This window comes from Artemia sp. Qi Xiang Cuo, chromosome 14 (assembly GCF_049724085.1).
Source record: "Artemia sp. Qi Xiang Cuo chromosome 14, ASM4972408v1, whole genome shotgun sequence".
Classification (NCBI taxonomy): Eukaryota; Metazoa; Arthropoda; class Branchiopoda; order Anostraca; family Artemiidae; genus Artemia; species Artemia sp. Qi Xiang Cuo.
Window position 1 is genome coordinate 69538393 of NC_142807.1, and position 20288 is coordinate 69558680.

Consider the following 20288-nt stretch of genomic DNA (forward strand, 5'->3'; position numbering starts at 1 on the left):
ATTGTCCTATTCATCTTTGCTATGCAAAATATATATAAAAAAAAAAAGCTTTGGGTGTGGTATTCTGTTGTTGTCTATGGTCACAATGTTTAAGAGGAAGTTTGAAAACACTTCAAAGGGAAAGGGTTTTTGACCTGCTCTACTTATTTGTAAATTTCAAATGCTTTGAACTTCTTGTTGGAGTATTTGGTATAAAAGTTGACAATATAAATATGCTTCATTTCTTTAATGGAATCTAAATATACAATTAGTGTTTGGGCTCTGTGTTGGAAAAAGATTCACTGTTAAATTTTTGTTTTTAAATAGAATGAGGGTATATAAAAATATAACAATGGTGTAAAATTTTGTAATTTAGGGCAGTGTATTATATATAATAATAAAACCCCAATATTTTTGTTTTAATAACTGGAATTCTTTACCAATAGAAAAGGAACTAGACTAACAATCAATTAAAATACAAGAAAAGAATCAATAGTACCTTACATCTGAAAACTAGAACTAGACTAACAACCTATCTAACTATCTAGACTAGCAATCTAGAAGAACTAGACTAACAATCAGTTGAAGTACAAGAAAAGAATCAATAGTACCTTACATCTGAAAACTAGAACTAGACTAACAATCTATCTAACTATCTAGACTAGCAATCTAGAAGAACTAGACTAACAATCAGTTGAAGTACAAGAAAAGAATCAATAGTACCTTACATCTGAAAACTAGAACTAGACTAACAATCTATCTAACTATCTAGACTAGCAATCTAGAAGAACTAGACTAACAATCAGTTGAAGTACAAGAAAAGAATCAATAGCATCTTACATCTGAAAACTAGAACTAGACTAACAATCTATCTAACTATCTAACAATCTAGAAGAACTAGACTAACAATCCGTTGAAGTACAAGAAAAGAATCAATAGTACCTTACATCTGAAAACTAGAACTAGACTAACAATCTATCTAACTATCTAGACTAGCAATCTAGAAGAACTAGACTAACAATCAGTTGAAGTACAAGAAAAGAATCAATAGTATCTTACATCTGAAAAGTGTCTTCAAATGTTGTTAAAAGCCTGATGGGGTCTTTTAATGATGCAGCCTAGAACAGGAACACAGCATAAAATCAAATGCTACTGAAATTGAGTTAAAAGTGCACAGCTTTGAAACAAGCAAAATTGTCTTTAAATATGGAAGTTATCTGCAGATTCTGTTTGTGTCAGCAAGTTTTTTTTTTACCCAAGTCCTAATACACTACCATCCTTACATGAATAACAATTACTTATTTTGAAAAAGAAACAAAAGCAGTACAAATGAACATATAATAAACACAGGAAGTTGGATGAGTAGAATTAAAACCCTAAATCTGTTCTTGTAGCCGTCCTAGCCAAGTGGTTAGCGTGCCAGATTTGAAATCCTTTGTTTGTGAGGACAGAGGTTTGAGTCCTGGTGTCACTTGTTCTTTGGTTAGGAACAGGGGTCAGGGGCGTGACTATGTAAGCTCAGAGTCGACCCATCCTTAAACGGGTACTCGGAGAAACCTAGGGAAGGTAAACAGGAAGGGTGTCCGAAAGTGCAGGATGGTGGGCCAACCTTCCTCGCACTTCCTAGCTGAAGGGCCATGAAACGAAGATTAGCGACGCCAGTAGGGACTGTAAAGTCCAGTACTGTATTATTTACCTTACCTTTACTCTACCCATGTATGTTTAAGTTCCAGCTATTATATTAAACCTCACTTATGGGGTAGTAGTGAATCACTTGTTCAGATTATTGTTAAAAAATAATTTGTTGTGATTATTTGTGATCATTAGTGAGCAGATACTAGTAATGGATCATCACTGTGAATTAACAAAATGCAAACAATGTCGAATAGAGTCGAATATTTGGAGTCGAATAGAGTTATTTGGAGTCGAGAATTTGGAGTCGAATAGAGTTAAAGAAACTTAGGATACAAGATAAGTCACTAGTAAATAAAATTTAACTAATTTAACTAGTGAACGAGATAAAATTATAAAGCCTAAATGCATCGATTTCACATACGAGAGCCTTTATTTGCAAAACAGAAAAACATTGTAAAAAGGAGAAAGATATAAAAAACACATATAAAACTATTCCAAGTTCTGAGTGTGATCCTATTTCCCAATAATTCCTGTGGATGTAAATGGATACAAATAGTAGATAGTATGCAATAACATAGAGAACGCTAATAAGTTGCTAGTGACCCTACACAAAGGGTTTGGTAAGAATTTCCAAGGAAAAATCAAGCAAAACTTGAACTATGTGCCAGAAAACAAATTTGATAGGTTTCTCATTAGGCCTACATAGAGAGCCTAAATGCCTTCAGTAAGCCTTTAAGTTTCCGTCTCTTTGCGCTATATTTTAAGTATTTTCAAAATCTAGACACAGATATATCCAATTATAAAAAGTGCTCTAGGCTAAGCCTAAGAATAAATTCGAAATCCAGTGTCAGTATAGTCCCCTGCGCTTTTTCCTGAAATATATATATATATATATATATATATATATATATATATATATATATATATATATATATATATATATATATAATCAACTATTAACTCGACAATAAATTTTAAATAATAATAGAAAAATACCTCATCATATTCCTCGTGCACAGCTTTATGGCCGGGACTGCTGGGAAAACAACACTAAAAATGTATATATATATATATATATATATATATATATATATATATATATATATATATATATATATATATATATATATATATATATATATATATATATATATATATATATATATATATATATATATATATATATATATATATATATAATCAACTATTAACTCGACAATAAATTTTAAATAATAATAGAAAAATACCTCATCATATTCCTCGTGCACAGCTTTATGGCCGGGACTGCTGGGAAAACAACACTAAAAATGACTAACGATATGTTGCCCACCACCTGTTACCAACCGAAACCCAAGCCAGAGCGGAGTGCCATGTAAAGAGCGTAGGTAATAAGTGTAGAAATTGGCGGTAGTGCCATAAAAATCACCAGTGCTGTATAGCGTTTCGCGTTTCTTGGTGCTTTTTAGTCTAATAACAAGGCAAAATCAGTGTAATTAATGTAGGCCTAATGATAAGTGTCTGGTCTTAGCTTCTGAAAAAAACACATTTACGAAATTTGAAAAAAAAAGCCAAGAAACAGCAAATGATAAATTGCGTCGGTGATTTTTTTTTTACCGAGATTTTTGCCAGTGCTATGCGCCAGTGCCAGCGATTAACACTCTTTGGTGCTATTACGTTATAGTGCGATTATGTTATTGTAAACTAAAGACTGACAGGATCAATATAAGATAATAGAGTATATAGTAGTGCTGTTATTGATTTTAAAAGTAAATATCGCCATCTTGTAGAGTCTAAGGTTAATTTAAAGCTGAAATTTTGGGAGGGTAACTACCTCCCTGGAAGTTATGATGTTGGTAGACTCCAGGATGAAAATTTGAGAGAAAATTTCCAAGAGCAGTTTAATAATAAGCGTCTGAGTTTAAGATTTTACGGTGTGGAATATGGTTGAAGAATTTATGAACAAATTATTGTGAAGTTGCGAAAGGTGTCTTAGGGAAGAAAGCTAGAACTGCAGCTAATAATATTAGGAAGAAAGATTTATGTTTAATAAAAAGGAGAAAGGACTTGTACAAGAATTATCTGAGTGATAGATCGCATGAAAACAAAAGAAATGTAAGGAAAGTGGAGAAAGTATTGAAATATGAACTAAGGAGGTGTGAAGTGGAGGCCATGGATAAAATTGCCGAAGATTTAGAAGATGCAGCTAGACGGCATAATAGTAAAATATTGTGCTGGCACGTTAACAAATTGAGAGGTAGTAGTCAATCCGGACTTGTCCCAGTTAAAGATAGGAAAGGGGTGGCAATTAGCGATAAGGAAAAAGCTAAAGCGAGATGGGCCGAACATTTTGAGAATTTGCTTAACCAAGACACAGTTGCAGGAAAAGATATAGAGTAAAATGAAAAAGTTTGTGATACCTTGGATGCGAAGGAAGATCTGTTTTGTGAGGAAGAATTAGGGACAATACTAAAAGGGTTAAAGAATAATAAGGTTCCATGTGCTGTTAGCGTGGTAGATAATTTTCTTAAATATGGTGGCTCTGAGGTTAAAAATAAATTACTGAAGATTATGAATATGATTTTTGAAATAGGGAAAGTACCTAAAGATTTTAGGAAAACCTTAACTAAGCCACTTTATAAGACACGTGATAAGAGTGAGTGTGGTAATTATCGAGGCATTAGTCTGGTCTCTGTAGGTAGCAAATTGCTTAGTAATATGATACTTTTTAGACTGAGAGATGCCGTAGACAGTTTTAAGAGAAGAGCAGTGCGGTTTTAGAAAAGGTAGAGGATGTGTTGACCAAATTTTCACTCTTAGGCTGATAATTGAGAAGTGCCTAAGTTTTCAAACACCTTTGGTCCTCAGTTTTATAGATTATGATCAAGCGTTCGATTCAGTTGATAGAGGAGCTTTAGTAAAGGTTTTATCCTTGTATCGTATACCAGACAAATACATTAAAGTGATTAGTGCTATGTACGAGAATAACACTGCTGCGGTTAAGGTAGGAAATGAGGTTAGCAGCTGGTTTTTTATTAAATCAGGAGTTAAGCAGGATTGTGTTCTATCCCCCTTTATATAGATTACTTTGATGGACTTTGTCTTAAGGAGCACAGGAAAGGCAATGAGAGACCACGGAATTAAATGGGTAGGAAAATGTCTCCTGGACTTAGATTATGCTGATGATTTAAGCATCCTAGATGAAAGTGTGAGCAAAATGAATGAAGTTTTAGAGGTTTTGCGAGTTCAGGGTGCTAGTATTGGTTTGAAAATTAATGTTAGGAAGACTAAGTCACTAAGGCTAGGAATAAGTGAAGATGAAAAGGTGACGTTGGGTAATGAAAAGATTGATCAGGTGGGCAGCTTCACTTACCTTGGTAGTATTATTAGTAACGATGATGGAAGCAGTGAAGATGTTAAAAGTAGAATAGCCAAGGCTCAGGGTGTGTTTTCACAGCTAAAAAAAAGTCTGGAAGAATAGGAAGATAAGTCTGCAAACAAAGATTAGAATATTAGAAGCTACAGTGATGACAGTGGTCAAATATGGCTCTGAAGCATAGGCGCTCCGAAAAGGGGATGAAGATTTGTTAAATGTTTTCCAGAGAAATTGCTTAAGGATTGTTCTGGGTACCCGGCTGACTGACCGTATTTCAAACAATAGGCTATACGAAAAATGTGGTTCAATACCGCTCTCTAGGGCTATAATGAAAGAATGGTTGAGGTGGTTAGGGCATGTTGTGCGGATGAAGGATGACAGATTGCCGAAGATTGTTCTTTTCGGCCAACCATCTAGGGCTAAACGGAAAGCAGGTCGTCCCCGTCTGGGGTGGGCGGACGTCATAAAGAAGGATTTAAAGAAAATGGGAACTTCGTGGGCGGGCGTAAAAAGGGAGGCTTTGAATAGGTTGGGGTGGAGGAGAACTATGCGTAGCTGTGTTGGCCTCAGGTGGCCTAGTGCTGTGGTGAGTTGTTATTAGTAGTAGTAGTAGGTGCTATTACCAACACGATTTGGTAATAAAGCAAGATCTTGAGCCAGCAAAATGTTTTCGTAAATTCAGCCATAGATGGGAAAATGCTGGCTAGAAGTAAAAAAAAAACTGCTCAAGACCGACCATCATGGGAGCCCACCGTTAAGAGGCTCTGTTCAGATGCTGAGTGAGGCGGAAACGCTGGTTTGGCTGTTAGTACAAGAAATACTATAGTTATTTTATTCATCCAAATATATTGTTGAAATGCTGAAAAGTAGCATCCATATTTTTGAAGCAGGGTGAACAATTGGGAGACAGTGCGACCCCACCTCTTCCTAGATTCTCCCTCTATATTTTGAAAATCACCTTTTTTGGGTATTTTTACTGAAAAAGATCGAAAATAGTTACCCCCCCCCCCCCTGGATTTTGAAAAATGTCTCAACCAAAATATTTATTTTGGTTGAGATAGCTTGGGCACGTTGTGCGGATGAGGGATGACAGATTGCCGAGGATTGTTCTTTTCGGCCAACCGTCTAGGGCTAAACGGAAAGCAGGTCGTCCTCATCTGGGGTGGGAGGACGTCATAAAGATAGATTAAAAGAAAATGGGAACTTCCTGGGATGGTGTAAAGAGGGAGGTTATGAATAGATTGGAATAGAGGAGGAGCGTGCGTTGCTGTGTTTGGCTCAGGTGGCTTGGTACTGCAGTGAGTTGTTAGTAGTAGTAGTAGTATTTATTTTTGTATTTTCAGAAAAGCAGGTAAAAAAAAATTCTTGTACCCTCCTCCATTTTTGTGAATTTGCGCTCTCTCTTTTGAAAGGATGCAAATAAATGCATTTACTCCCTGACGCATTGTAAAGATAGGCCAGAGAGAGGAATAAAAAGGATAATTATGAAATTTGAAAAAAAAGCCAAAAAGCATCAAACACTAGATGGCGTCAGTGGTTTTCTGAAGCTTTTACCAGTGCTGTGCGCCAGTGCCAGCGGATAGCGATCTTTGGTGCTCTGCGCAACAAACAATAACAATGCGCTTTTCCAACTTGGGCCAGAGATAGAATGGGAAGAGAAAAAATTACCCAGAAAAAAATTTTCTCTCCGATGTTTAAAATTCGAAATGATATTTCAGGTTCGACACTGTTTACTGTTTTGTGTTTTCATCCATGGGCGCCCATAAGCTGGATTCCAGGGGGGGGGCAAACCTCGTCTAATTGGCACTTTTAATGCTATATAATAGAAATCTCAGAAAAAAATTTAAAATTAAGGCATCATCATTCAGCCAGGGGGTGTGCGGCAGCCCCCCCCCCCCCCCCCCTGGCCCCCCATATGGGCGCCCATGTTTTCATCTCTGCCACAATTTCGAAATTATTTTTGAAATTTTAGGCACCAAGTTAAAAAAAAAAAATACTTTCAAGAAAAAAAAGTAATGGATTGATGGACCCCTATTTGTTCTTTTCTGTGTCTTTTTGGAGGATTGACCTGCTTTTTTCTTGTAATTTACACTTTTATTTTCTCACATTACCTTGCTACCTTGCATTTTTTTTGCTATTTTTTTATTGCCTTTGTCTTTACTTTTTACTAAAGAAGAAACTTCAATTGGATTTTTCTGTTGAAAGTGTCATCCATTAGTTACTTATGGGGTATATTACTTAGTTATCCATTGTGGATGCGTTGGCAAGCATCAATTTAAATTTTTAAGATTTTAAAAATAAGAAATTAAATATACAATAAAGTTAAAAAGAAATCTTTTTTTTTTATTATTTTGATGATTTCAGTATATTCTTACAAAGTTTTTTTTTTGCATACAATATTAAGGTCTCAATAATCAGTTAAAATTCTAAATCTCGTCTGATGCAAGTTATCAAATTATTCGTCAAATGCGGGAATTCTCCGCGCTAAACCTCTCCTGTGTACAGATGTCACCCATGTGAAAAAAAGTGAAAGTAACATGAAAACTTAGGTCTAGGGTCGTACTTTCGTATATATATATATATATATATATATATATATATATATATATATATATATATATATATATATATATATATATATATATATATATATATATATATATATATATATATATATATATATATATATATATATATATATATATATATATATATATATATATATATATATATATATATATATATATGTCGACATTCAACAGTGAATGTCCGAAATACCTTTTTTCTCCTTGGATTTAGTCAGCGTTGCCAGTCAACTTTTTCAATTTAATGCAAGATTTGATTATGACAGGTTAGCCTAGATTAGCTTAGGTTTGATTAGGTGAGGTTAACTTAGGTTGTTAACCCATTTCTGATATTTAGAACCAAATTTAACTTAATCTAACCCAACCTAAACTAACATAATCTAACCTAACCCAACTTTAACTTTTACCATCATAGCTTGCCTAACACTGAAAAAGCTGACTTGCAAAGCTAATTGAATCAAAGCAGAGGAAAGGGAATTTAGGATATTCACTGGTTAATGTCGACATTTACCAGCTTTGGTGAATGTGGTATATATGTATCTCACATTTGTATGTTACCTTTGGCATAGTTGTTTGTATCTCGCAATATTTCTTCCAAAAGACCCATTAGATTACGAGAGATCCCATAGTTTAAATGATGTGCAAGGTGCTTTTGCAAGGTGATGTGCAAGTGGTCTAAGAGCATCATCGGAGTCTAAAAAGTACCTTTGGCCATATGAAGGTGGTTCAAAATCACATTCAGGGGTCTGTAATAGATTAGGTGCAAAATTGTTTTTTGTAATTAGCTACTTTAAATCTTAAAATATTACGACTATTGATGATTCAAACATCGCTTACGTTGAATGAAGCTAATGCAAAGTATGAGTTCAAGTTTTGCAGTGACGACCTATAATAAGCCAAACCAATTCATTTGGGAATGCAGTTCGACCAAGCAAGTAGCAACGTCCAAATAACTCACCTTTGTTCGCTAATTATTCTGCGGGAAATAGAGGACGCTACACTGAATATATACAACGTTGAAGGGTCCCAATGACTTGAAATTAACACTTGCGTCGTTTGCAGCATCTTTGTATGTTTGTACTGGGTTTTGCGCCTTTCGCGTAAAAGATTGGTTCAGGTTCTTTTATTTGCAAACTAAACACTACAATATGGGTATGCCCGGCTGAGAGTCTAGCTCGTATTACCAGGCAACCAATAACAAATAAAAACAACAAAACATAATGTATAATTGTATTTGTGCACAATCACTCTTTCAGTAAAGAAAAAAAATGTATGACTTACCAAGCGTTACCCCAAGCCAGCAGCCAAATGGAGAACAAACTAAAACAAAACACCAAAAATAGTGAAGCGAAGCCGCGGGGAAACCCTACCAAGAGAATGAGTCAGCGGGACGACCATAACTGAATTAAAAAAAAAATGATCAATGGGATAGTGAAGAGTTTTTAGTTGCCCCCGCAGTGTACCAACAGAAAGACCAATATTAAGACCCGAACCATGCACAGTCTAGTTTGTTCATGCAGTGCCTGAGTGAGAACCTCGATCTCTCAGTGCACGCTGGGGTACAACATACTTAGAAGATCCCCTCGTTCCATAATCATGCTCACATTGGTTAAATAGTTCCATACCATAAAGATTTTTCGGTAGAATTTTAGCAAAACGGTTAACACAAAACATCAATCCATGGGAAGATAATAATAATTCCACGGGTAATATATTAAGGAACGAAAATATACTTTTAATTGACGATTTTGATGAAGGATTTTGATGATTGCGATGGCCTTGTTATACTAACGTAATAATTCCTTTCTGATTATCGCTTTTCTTTGCCCTCTAACAGCGCAATTCTTTGTTCCTCACTTTTATTTTTAGCACGTTCTGATACTCGCTTTCGCCTGTCTGCTAACTACACAATTCTTTGTTCTTCACTTTCGTTTTTGCCTCGTTGTAATTTTCAATTCCACTTGTCTTTTAACAGCATGTTTCTTTGTTCCTCAATTTTTTTATCATTACTTTAGACATTGTTTTAATAGCCACATTTTTTTCTTTTTCTTCACTTTTGTTTTTGACTCGTTTTAATTGTCGCTGCCGTTTATCTTTTAACCGTATATTTATTGGTTATTCACTTTTATTTTTGACTCATTGTGATTGCTGTTTTCGCCAGTATCGAACCGCATATATTTTTCTTAATTCTCGTTTATCTTTACTTCAAATATTTTTCATTACCCTTTGCCTTAGCTGCTCGGATTGGTCTTGTCACATTTGATGGTCAAGGATGTTCATTTGCACCCATCGTGAATTTAAATTTCTCATGTGGTTCTCTTGATCTGGTCTCATTTGATGGTCCAGTTTTTTCATTTTGAGCAAGTATTAATATACGTTTCTGTCCTCTAGGTATAATGAAACTGCTGAAAATTCCTTTTGTAAATAGACTCATTATATTTGATATTTTATACTCAGCTATATTTCTTGTGTATTTTTATATGTCTCGAAGGTGCTAAAAACGATAGAACCACTCCTGAGGCAGAAATGACGTATTTGTGTTTTTGAAATTTGCTCATAATTATGATGTTACTCATACGATTTTTTTTTTTTCCGAAATGAAGGCTCTTAACGTGTTTTCTCAAACTTGTGACCTGTCTAGATCGTTTTTCTGGTCAGAAAATTCCAAGATGCCAATTTCCCCCAAAAAATATGGAGCCATTTATGAGTAAAAAAAAATAACATGCATACCTGCATTAATGAATAACAATTATATCTTATATATTTTACAATTATATCAATATCAATAACATTATATCAATAACAATTATACCTTATACAATTATATCAATTATATCCATATCTCGTTTAAAAAATATAAACACATTTATTGAATATAGATTTACATCACCGAATATGAATACACGAATTTACAGATTTCTAAGTTTTTTGTTCTGTAAATTTTTTAAAACTGTCTGAAAATGTAATTTCCTTGCGTCTTCACTTTCAATCGGCATAACTGCTGAACTTTTTAATCTATTCCTGTTGACGTAGATAATTTCGGAGACCACAGTGCCTTTCCATGACGATAAATAAAAGTTGAAATAGGGATAAAATCCTTTTAATAAACAGTGAAGATGATAGCAGTGATAGAAATTCACAAAAATACTAGATATTTCTGTCACATATGCAGTGACCGTCATCAGTAGTAAAACTTTACTGCTGATTACTGATGACCAATTACTGAAACAGTTTTACTACTGATGACGGTCACTGCATATTTGACCGAAATATCTGGTATTTTGTGAATTTCTATCACTGTTATCATCATCACTGTCTTTTAAAAGAATTTTATCCCTATTTGAATTTTTATTTATATTTCTGTTGATATCAGATAGTTTTGTTTTTTGTTTTTTTCCCTGGAAAAATGATCTCTCTCCAGGAGAAACGCTTACAGGAATTATTAAGAATATTTGGAAACTTCAAAAAAATGGTGTTTATTTTGATGGCAGCGCGGGGCCCGATCGGACACAATCACCCTTTATCGGGCCTTGCTTTTGAGGCATCAGCCCCCCCCCCAAACAGAATTTGTGTGCGTCAATGGGCTTGATAATGTCCAGTTCTTTATCTTCTGTCAGTTGTATTTGAATCTTATTTTCAGATTTGTGAAACTAGGAATTGTAGCAAAGTATTGTATTTTGAATGTCGGAAGAAGCAGGACTTGTACATGTGGATGTCAAATGTTTCAAGTGGGCCAAGTGCCAAATTCTTAATAGAAAACAGTAAATATATCTTTTTTTCTTAACCTATTTATAGTAGTCTACAAGTGATTTTTGGTACCAATACTTAACATTGTATAGGAAGGGACGCAACTAAGGGGGACTCCTCCCCCCTAAGTTCCACGGCATCTTTGGTCTTCTTAATTTAGCTGTGTCTATATTTGTCTGTACACCGGGTGATTTTTTTGGCATATTCTTTATATTCCTTCTTCAAACTCAAAACCCTAGCTTTGACCCTGGGTCTAGGGGGAGCAAGAGCGCCACAACGAAAATATCTCATGGGCAAGAGGGGGGCAAGTGCTACCAGTAGTTTTGGTTTTCCAGGATTTAAATGGGATTTCTTTCTATTTCCTGTTTGACACATTTTAGAAAATTTCGCCGTATTCCCCACGGGTATGTACCCAATCTAGACCCTCTGTGGTAGCAACTATGGAGGAATTAGGGGGGTCGAAACCTCAAAAGATATCGTTTTAAGAAATTTACCTTCGTCTCAAAGTCTGAAGCTGATACACCTTTTACAAAAACAATAAGTAGAATTGAGAATGTATTTTGGGGGTCTTGATCAAACAAGAAAACACAGCCTATTAGCCACCCTCCCCCCACGATGGCTCTGTAGCCTGTAAGAGTGGAATGATAAATATATTAAATTCATAACTATTCAAAAATCACAAAGAAAGGAAAATGAATACCGAAGAAAGGTGGAAACATTTAAGCATTGAAACAAAAAACTAAGCTGAGAAGCAGCGGTTGAAAAGGTTATTATAAAAAGCTAGCCTAGCTTATGCCTAGCTCAGCTCTCTTTGGGTGTAATTCTGACAATACATAGGCTTTCAAACCAACATTTCTTACCTTTCTATGAACTTTCGTTGGGTGTTAAATTACCCAATGAATTGCTAATTAAGCGAATTGCTAATTTTGCAATTAGCGAATTGCTAATTGCCACCAGCTTTTCAAATAATGGAGAAGTTGTTGCAATGTTTTGAGATGACAAAAATTCTCTGTATTGTCTATACTGCTGTGCCTAGCAGAAAAAAGTTTATATCCACACTTTTTGAAATTTTTCTTTGGACTTCATTTTTCACGTTTCACATATATTTTTTTTATGTTAGGCGGGAGGGGAAGACTTATCTGTTTACGACCAATCGTAAGGATTACAAAACAGGAAAACAAATTAGTTCTTATGATAGGGTAAGATAGGATTATTACTTCAAAGACTATTCTTGCTACCAGAAATGTTGAACTTTGGTTTTACGTCCAAAACTATTGAAATAGGTGGTAAATAATAAAAATAAACCAAAACTGAAAAAAAGAACAGAAGAGACGAGACGGGGACAAGATCCATATATACGCAGGTGCAATATCTATATATAATTCATTTTCCTTCTTTTCCTTTGCAGCAGGGGTTTATGCATGTTTATTACGATGCTTCGGAAAAAAATAAAAATATTTTTGCAAATTTTATCAAAGCTCTAGTAGCTTTGTTCATCAAACAAAAATTAGAAACTGTTACTTTTTTATTTGTAACTCCAGGATATTTATACTGGATTCCTGGAATACTAGTTGGTGCTTTAACTTTCCATTGTGACTTATTAGTTTCCTATCACCTCGTTTTACCGTACTTGCAACACTTTATTTATGCTGTGGTAGCGTAGATGATTGATCTCTTTTTGGCAACATGGGTCCCGCTCTATCCCAAGTTGTCGAAAGTTTGGACGATAGGCTTGCTACCTGTCCCTGTAAAAATAACCTGGCAACTGGGACGCTAACAATTGCTGACGCGCTTTGCCTTATTAATGGGTCTTTACTTTTTTACCTTACTTACTTTCTCTAAGTTTTACCTATACCCTTTGAAACAAAGAAGAGGAAATATAATAAATGAAAAAAAGCAGAGAAAAACGAGGGTAGTGTCAACCTGTAAAGAAAATAAGCAAATATTTCGATAAGAACCTCCGCCAAGTCGTCCTCAGTGCAAAATAAAATTTAACCTTTTGAAGTAGACTACACGAGAGACAAGTAGACACTCATAGACACAATAGACACAAGTGTCTATTTGTCTCTCGTGTAGTCTACTTCAAAAAGTTAGGTTTTTTTGTTTTCACAAATAGAAATGAATATGTCATACTCTTTTCTATATCCTATTGAAAATTAAACATGCATTAATATATAGATGGCCACAAAGCATACCTCTATTTGGGTTTCATAGGTACTACTCATGGCAGGTTTCTATAGTTGTGGTGATCTATTTATCTGGGCATTTTTGTATGTGTTTTTTTTTAACTTCATAACTTTTTAAACCTCTGCTTTTATTGAAAATTAAACATGCATTAATATATATATGGCCACAAAGCATACCTCTATTTGGGTTTCATAGGTACTACTCATGGCAGGTTTCTATAGTTGTGGTGATCTATTTATCTGGGCTTTTTTGTATGTGTTTTTTTTTTAAAATTCTTAACATTTTAAACCTCTGCTTTTATTTAAAATTAAACATGCATTAATATATAGATGGCCACAAAGCATACCTCTATTTGGGTTTCATAGGTACTAATAATGGCAGGTTTCTATAGTTGTGGTGATATATTTATCTGGGCTTTTTTGTATGTGTTTTTTTTTAAAACTTATTAACTTTTTAAACCTCTGCTTTTATTGAAAATTAAACATGCATTAATATATAGATGGCCACAAAGCATACCTCTATTTGGGTTTCATAGGTACTACTCATGGCAGGTTTCTATAGTTGTTGTGATCTATTTATCTGGGCTTTTTTGTTTTTTTTTTTTTTTTTAAACTTCTTAAATTTTTAAACCTCTGCTTTTATTGAAAATTAAACATGAATTAATATATAGATGGCCACAAAGCATACCTCTATTTGGGTTTCATAGGTACCACTCATGGCAGGTTTCTATAGTTGTGGTGATCTATTTATCTGGGCTTTTTTGTATGTGTTTTTTTTTAAACTTCTTAACTTTTTAAACCTCTGCTTTTATTGAAAATTAAACATGCATTAATTTATAGATGGCCACAAAGCATACCTCTATTTGGGTTTTAAACTTCTTAACTTTTTAAACCTCTGCTTTTATTGAAAATTAAACATGCATTAATATATATATGGCCACAAAGCATACCTCTATTTGGGTTTCATAGGTACTACTCATGGCAGGTTTCTATAGTTGTGGTGGTATATTTATCTGGGCTTTTTTGTATGTGTTTTTTTTTAAACTTTTTAACTTTTTAAACCTATGCTTTTATTGAAAATTAAACGTGCATTAATATATATATGGCCACAAAGCATACCTCTATTTGGGTTTCGTAGGTACTACTCATGGCAGGTTTCTATAGTTGTGGTGATCTATTTATCTGAGCTTTTTTGTATGTGTTTTTTTTTAAACTTCTTAAATTTTTAAACCTCTGCTTTTATTGAAAATTAAACATGCATTAATTTATAGATGGCCACAAAGCATACTTCTATTTGGGTTTCATAGGTACTACTCATGGCAGGTTTCTATAGTTGTGGTAATCTATGTATCTGGGCTTTTTTGTATGTGTTTTTTTTTTTAAAATTCTTAAAAACTTCTATAGATGGCCACAAAGCATACCTCTGTTTGGGTTTCATAGGTACTACTCATGGCAGGTTTCTATAGTTGTGGTGATCTATTTATCTGGGCTTTTTTGTATGTGTTTTTTTTTAAACTTCTTAAATTTTTAAACCTCTGCTTTTATTGAAAATTAAACATGCATTAATTTATAGATGGCCACAAAGCATACCTCTATTTGGGTTTCATAGGTACTACTCATGGCAGGTTTCTATAGTTGTGGTGATCTATTTATCTGGGCTTTTTTGTATGTGTTTTTTTTTTTTTTAACTTCTTAACTTTTTAAACCTCTGCTTTTATTGAAAATTAAACGTGCATTAATATATAGATGGCCACAAAGCATACCTCTATTTGGGTTTCATAGGTACTACTCATGGCAGGTTTCTATAGTTGTGGTGATCTATTTATCTGTGCATTTTTGTATGTGTTTTTTTTAAACTTCTTAACTTTTTAAACCTCTGCTTTTATTGAAAATTAAACATGCATTAATTAATAGATGGCCACAAAGCATACCTCTATTTGGGTTTCATAGGTACTACTCATGGCAGGTTTCTATAGTTGTGGTGATCTATTTTTATGGGCTTTTTTGTTTTTGTTTTTTTTTTTAACTTCTTAACTTTTTAAACCTCTGCTTTTATTGAAAATTAAACATGCATTAATTTATAGATGGCCACAAAGCATACTTCTATTTGGGTTTCATAGGTACTACTCATGGCAGGTTTCTATAGTTGTGGTGATCTATTTATCTGGGCTTTTTTGTATGTGTTTTTTTTAAACTTCTTAAATTTTTAAACCTCTGATTTTATTGAAAATTAAACATGCATTAATATATAGATGGCCACAAAGCATACCTCTATTTGGGTTTCATAGGTACTACTCATGGCAGGTTTCTATAGTTGTGGTGATCTATTTATCTGGGCTTTTTTGTATGTGTTTTTTTTTAAACTTCTTAAATTTTTAAACCTCTGCTTTTATTGAAAATTAAACATGCATTAATTTATAGATGGCCACAAAGCATACCTCTATTTGGGTTTCATAGGTACTACTCATGGCAGGTTTCTATAGTTGTGGTGATCTATTTATCTGGGCATTTTTGTATGTGTTTTTTTTAAACTTCTTAACTTTTTAAACCTCTGCTATTATTGAAAATTAAACATGCATTAATATATAGATGGCCACAAAGAATACCTCTATTTGGGTTTCATAGGTACCACTCATGGCAGGTTTCTATAGTTGTGGTGATCTATTTATCTGGGCTTTTTTGTATGTGTTTTTTTTTAACTTCTTAACTTTTTAAACCTCTGCTTTTATTGAAAATTAAACATGCATTAATTTATATATGTCCACAAAGCATACCTCTATTTGGGTTTCATAGGTACTACTCATGGCAGGTTTCTATAGTTGTGGTGATCTATTTATCTGGGCTTTTTTGTATGTGTTTTTTTTAAACTTCTTAACTTTTTAAACCTCTGCTTTTATTGAAAATTAAACATGCATTAATTAATAGATGGCCACAAAGCATACCTCTATTTGGGTTTCATAGGTACTACTCATGGCAGGTTTCTATAGTTGTGGTAATCTATTTATCTGGGCTTTTTTGTATGTGTTTTTTTTTTAACTTCTTAACTTTTTAAACCTCTGCTTTTATTGAAAATTAAACATGCATTAATATATATATGGCCACAAAGCATACCTCTATTTGGGTTTCATAGGTACTACTCATGGCAGGTTTCTATAGTTGTGGTGATCTATTTATCTGGTTTTTTTTTTTTTTTTAACTTCTTAACTTTTTAAAACCTCTGCTTTTATTGAAAATTAAACATGCATTAATTTATAGATTGCCACAAAGCATTTTTTTAAACTTCTTAACTTTTTAAACCTCTGCTTTTATTGAAAATTAAACATGCATTAATATATAGATGGCCACAAAGCATACCTCTATTTGGGTTTCATAGGTACTACTCATGGCAGGTTTCTATAGTTGTGGTGATCTATTTATCTGGGCTTTTTTGTATGTGTTTTTTTTTAAAATTATTAAATTTTTAAACCTCTGCTTTTATTTAAAATTAAACATGCATTAATTTATAGATGGCCACAAAGCATACCTCTATTTGGGTTTCATAGGTACTACTCATGGCAGGTTTCTATAGTTGTGGTGATCTATTTATCTGGGCTTTTTTGTATGTGTTTTTTTTAAACTTATTAAATTTTTAAACCTCTGCTTTTATTAAAAATTAAACATGCATTAATATATAGATGGCCACAAAGCATACCTCTATTTGGGTTTCATAGGTACTACTCATGGCAGGTTTCTATAGTTGTGGTGATCTATTTATCTGGGCTTTTTTGTATGTGTTTTTTTTTAAACTTCTTAACTTTTTAAACCTCTGCTTTTATTTAAAATTAAACATGCATTAATTTATAGATGGCCACAAAGCATACCTCTATTTGGGTGTCATAGGTACTACTCATGGCAGGTTTCTATAGTTGTGGTGATCTATTTATCTGGGCTTTTTTGTTTGTGTTTTTTTTTTTAAACTTCTTAACTTTTTAAACCTCTGCTTTTATTGAAAATTAAACGTGCATTAATATATAGATGGCCACAAAGCATACCTCTATTTGGGTTTCATAGGTACTACTCATGGCAGGTTTCTATAGTTGTGGTGATCTATTTATCTGGGCTTTTTTGTATGTGTTTTTTTTTAAACTTCTTAACTTTTTAAACCTCTGCTTTTATTGAAAATTAAACATGCATTAATTTATAGATGGCCACAAAGCATACCTCTATTTGGGTTTCATAGGTACTACTCATGGCAGGTTTCTATAGTTGCGGTAATCTATTTATCTGGGCTGTTTTGTATGTGTTTTTTTTTTAAACTTTTAAAATTTTTAAACCTATGCTTTTATTGAAAATTAAACTTGCATTAATTTATATATGGCCACAAAGCATACCTCTATTTGGGTTTCGTAGGTACTACTCATGGCAGGTTTCTATAGTTGTGGTGATCTATTTATCTGGGCTTTTTTGTATGTGTTTTTTTTCAAACTTCTTAACTTTTTAAACCTCTGCTTTTATTGAAAATTAAACATGCATTAATTTATAGACGGCCACAAAGCATACCTCTATTTGGGTTTCATAGGTACTACTCATGGCAGGTTTCTATAGTTGTGGTGATCTATTTATCTGGGCTTTTTTGTATGTGTTTTTTTTTTTAATTCTTAACTTTTTAAACCTCTGCTTTTATTGAAAATTAAACATGCATTAATATATAGATGGCCACAAAGCATACCTCTATTTGGGTTTCATAGGTACTACTCATGGCAGGTTTCTATAGTTGTGGTGATCTATTTATCTGGGCTTTTTTGTATGTGTTTTTTTTTTTTAACTTATTAACTTTTTAAACCTCTGCTTTTATTGAAAATTAAAAATGCATTAATATATAGATGGCCACAAAGCATACCTCTATTTGTGTTTCATAGGTACTACTCATGGCAGGTTTCTATAGTTGTGGTTATCTATTTATCTTGTCTTTTTTGTATGTGTTTTTTTTTTAACTTCTTAACTTTTTAAACCTCTGCTTTTATTGAAAATTAAACATGCATTAATTTATAGATGGCCACAAAGCATACCTCTATTTGGGTTTCATAGGTACTACTCATGGCAGGTTTCTATAGTTGTGGTGATCTATTTATCTGGGCTTTTTTGTAGGTGTTTTTTTTTTAAATTCTTAACTTTTTAAACCTCTGCTTTTATTGAAAATTAAACATGCATTAATATATAGATCGCCACAAAGCATACCTCTATTTGGGTTTCATAGGTACTACTCATGGCAGGTTTCTATAGTTGTGGTGATCTATTTATCTGGGCTTTTTTGTATGTGTTTTTTTTTAAACTTCTTAAATTTTTAAACCTCTGCTTTTATTGAAAATTAAAAATGAATTAATATATATATGGCCACAAAGCATACCTCTATTTGGGTTTCATAGGTACTACTCATGGCAGGTTTCTATAGTTGTGGTGATCTATTTATCTGGGCTTTTTTGTATGTGTTTTTTTTAAAATTCTTAACTTTTTAAACCTCTGCTTTTATTTAAAATTAAACATTCATTAATATATAGATCGCCACAAAGCATACCTCTGTTTGTGTTTCGTAGGTACTACTCATGGCAGGTTTCTATAGTTGTGGTGATCTATTTATCTGGGCTTTTTTGTATGTGTTTTTTTTTAAAATTCTTAAATTTTTAAACCTCTGCTTTTATTGAAAATTAATCATGCATTAATATATAGATGGCCACAAAGAATACCTCTATTTGGGTTTCATAGGTACCACTCATGGCAGGTTTCTATAGTTGTGGTGATCTATTTATCTGGGCTTTTTTGTATGTGTTTTTTTTTAAACTTCTTAAATTTTTAAACCTCTGCTTTTATTGAAAATTAAACATGCATTAATTTATAGATGGCCACAAAGCATACTTCTATTTGGGTTTCATAGGTACTACTCATGGCAGGTTTCTATTGTTGTGGTGATCTATTTTTATGGGCTTTTTTGTATGTGTTTTTTTTTTAAACTTCTTAAATTTTTAAACCTCTGCTTTTATTGAAAATTAAACATGCATTAATATATAGATGGCCACAAAGCATACCTCTATTTGGGTTTCATAGGTACTACTCATGGCAGGTTTCTATAGTTGTGGTAATCTATTTATCTGGGCTTTTTTGTATGTGTTTTTTTTTTAACTTCTTAACTTTTTAAACCTCTGCTTTTATTGAAAATTAAACATGCATTAATATATAGATGGCCACAAAGCATACCTCTATTTGGGTTTCATAGGTACTACTCATGGCAGGTTTCTATAGTTGTGGTGATCTATTTATCTGGGCATTTTTGTATGTGTTTTTTTTAAACTTCTTAACTTTTTAAAACTCTGCTTTTATTGAAAATTAAACATGCATTAATATATAGATGGCCACAAAGCATACCTCTATTTGGGTTTCATAGGTACTACTCATGGCAGGTTTCTATAGTTGTGGTGATCTATTTATCTGGGCTTTTTTGTATGTGTTTTTTTTCAAACTTCTTAACTTTTTAAAACCTCTGCTTTTATTGAAAATTAAACATGCATTAATTTATAGACGGCCACAAAGCATACCTCTATTTGGGTTTCATAGGTACTACTCATGGCAGGTTTCTATAGTTGTGGTGATCTATTTATCTGGGCTTTTTTGTATGTGTTTTTTTTTAAATTCTTAACTTTTTAAAACTCTGCTTTTATTTAAAATTAAACATGCATTAATATATAGATGGCCACAAAGCATACTTCTATTTGGGTTTAATAGGTACTACTCATGGCAGGTTTCTATAGT

General features: G+C 33.1%; 1 protein-coding gene across 1 annotated transcript in view; it reads left to right on the plus strand.

The window, feature by feature from the left end:
* Positions 1–20288, plus strand: part of LOC148944800 (ribosome biogenesis protein BRX1 homolog) — a 51324-nt gene that overhangs the window by 14620 nt on the left and 16416 nt on the right. The window contains exon 3 of the mRNA XM_089100684.1: positions 11213–11333. Coding sequence (XP_088956810.1) covers positions 11213–11333 — 121 coding nt within the window. The remainder of the gene's footprint in view (positions 1–11212; positions 11334–20288) is intronic.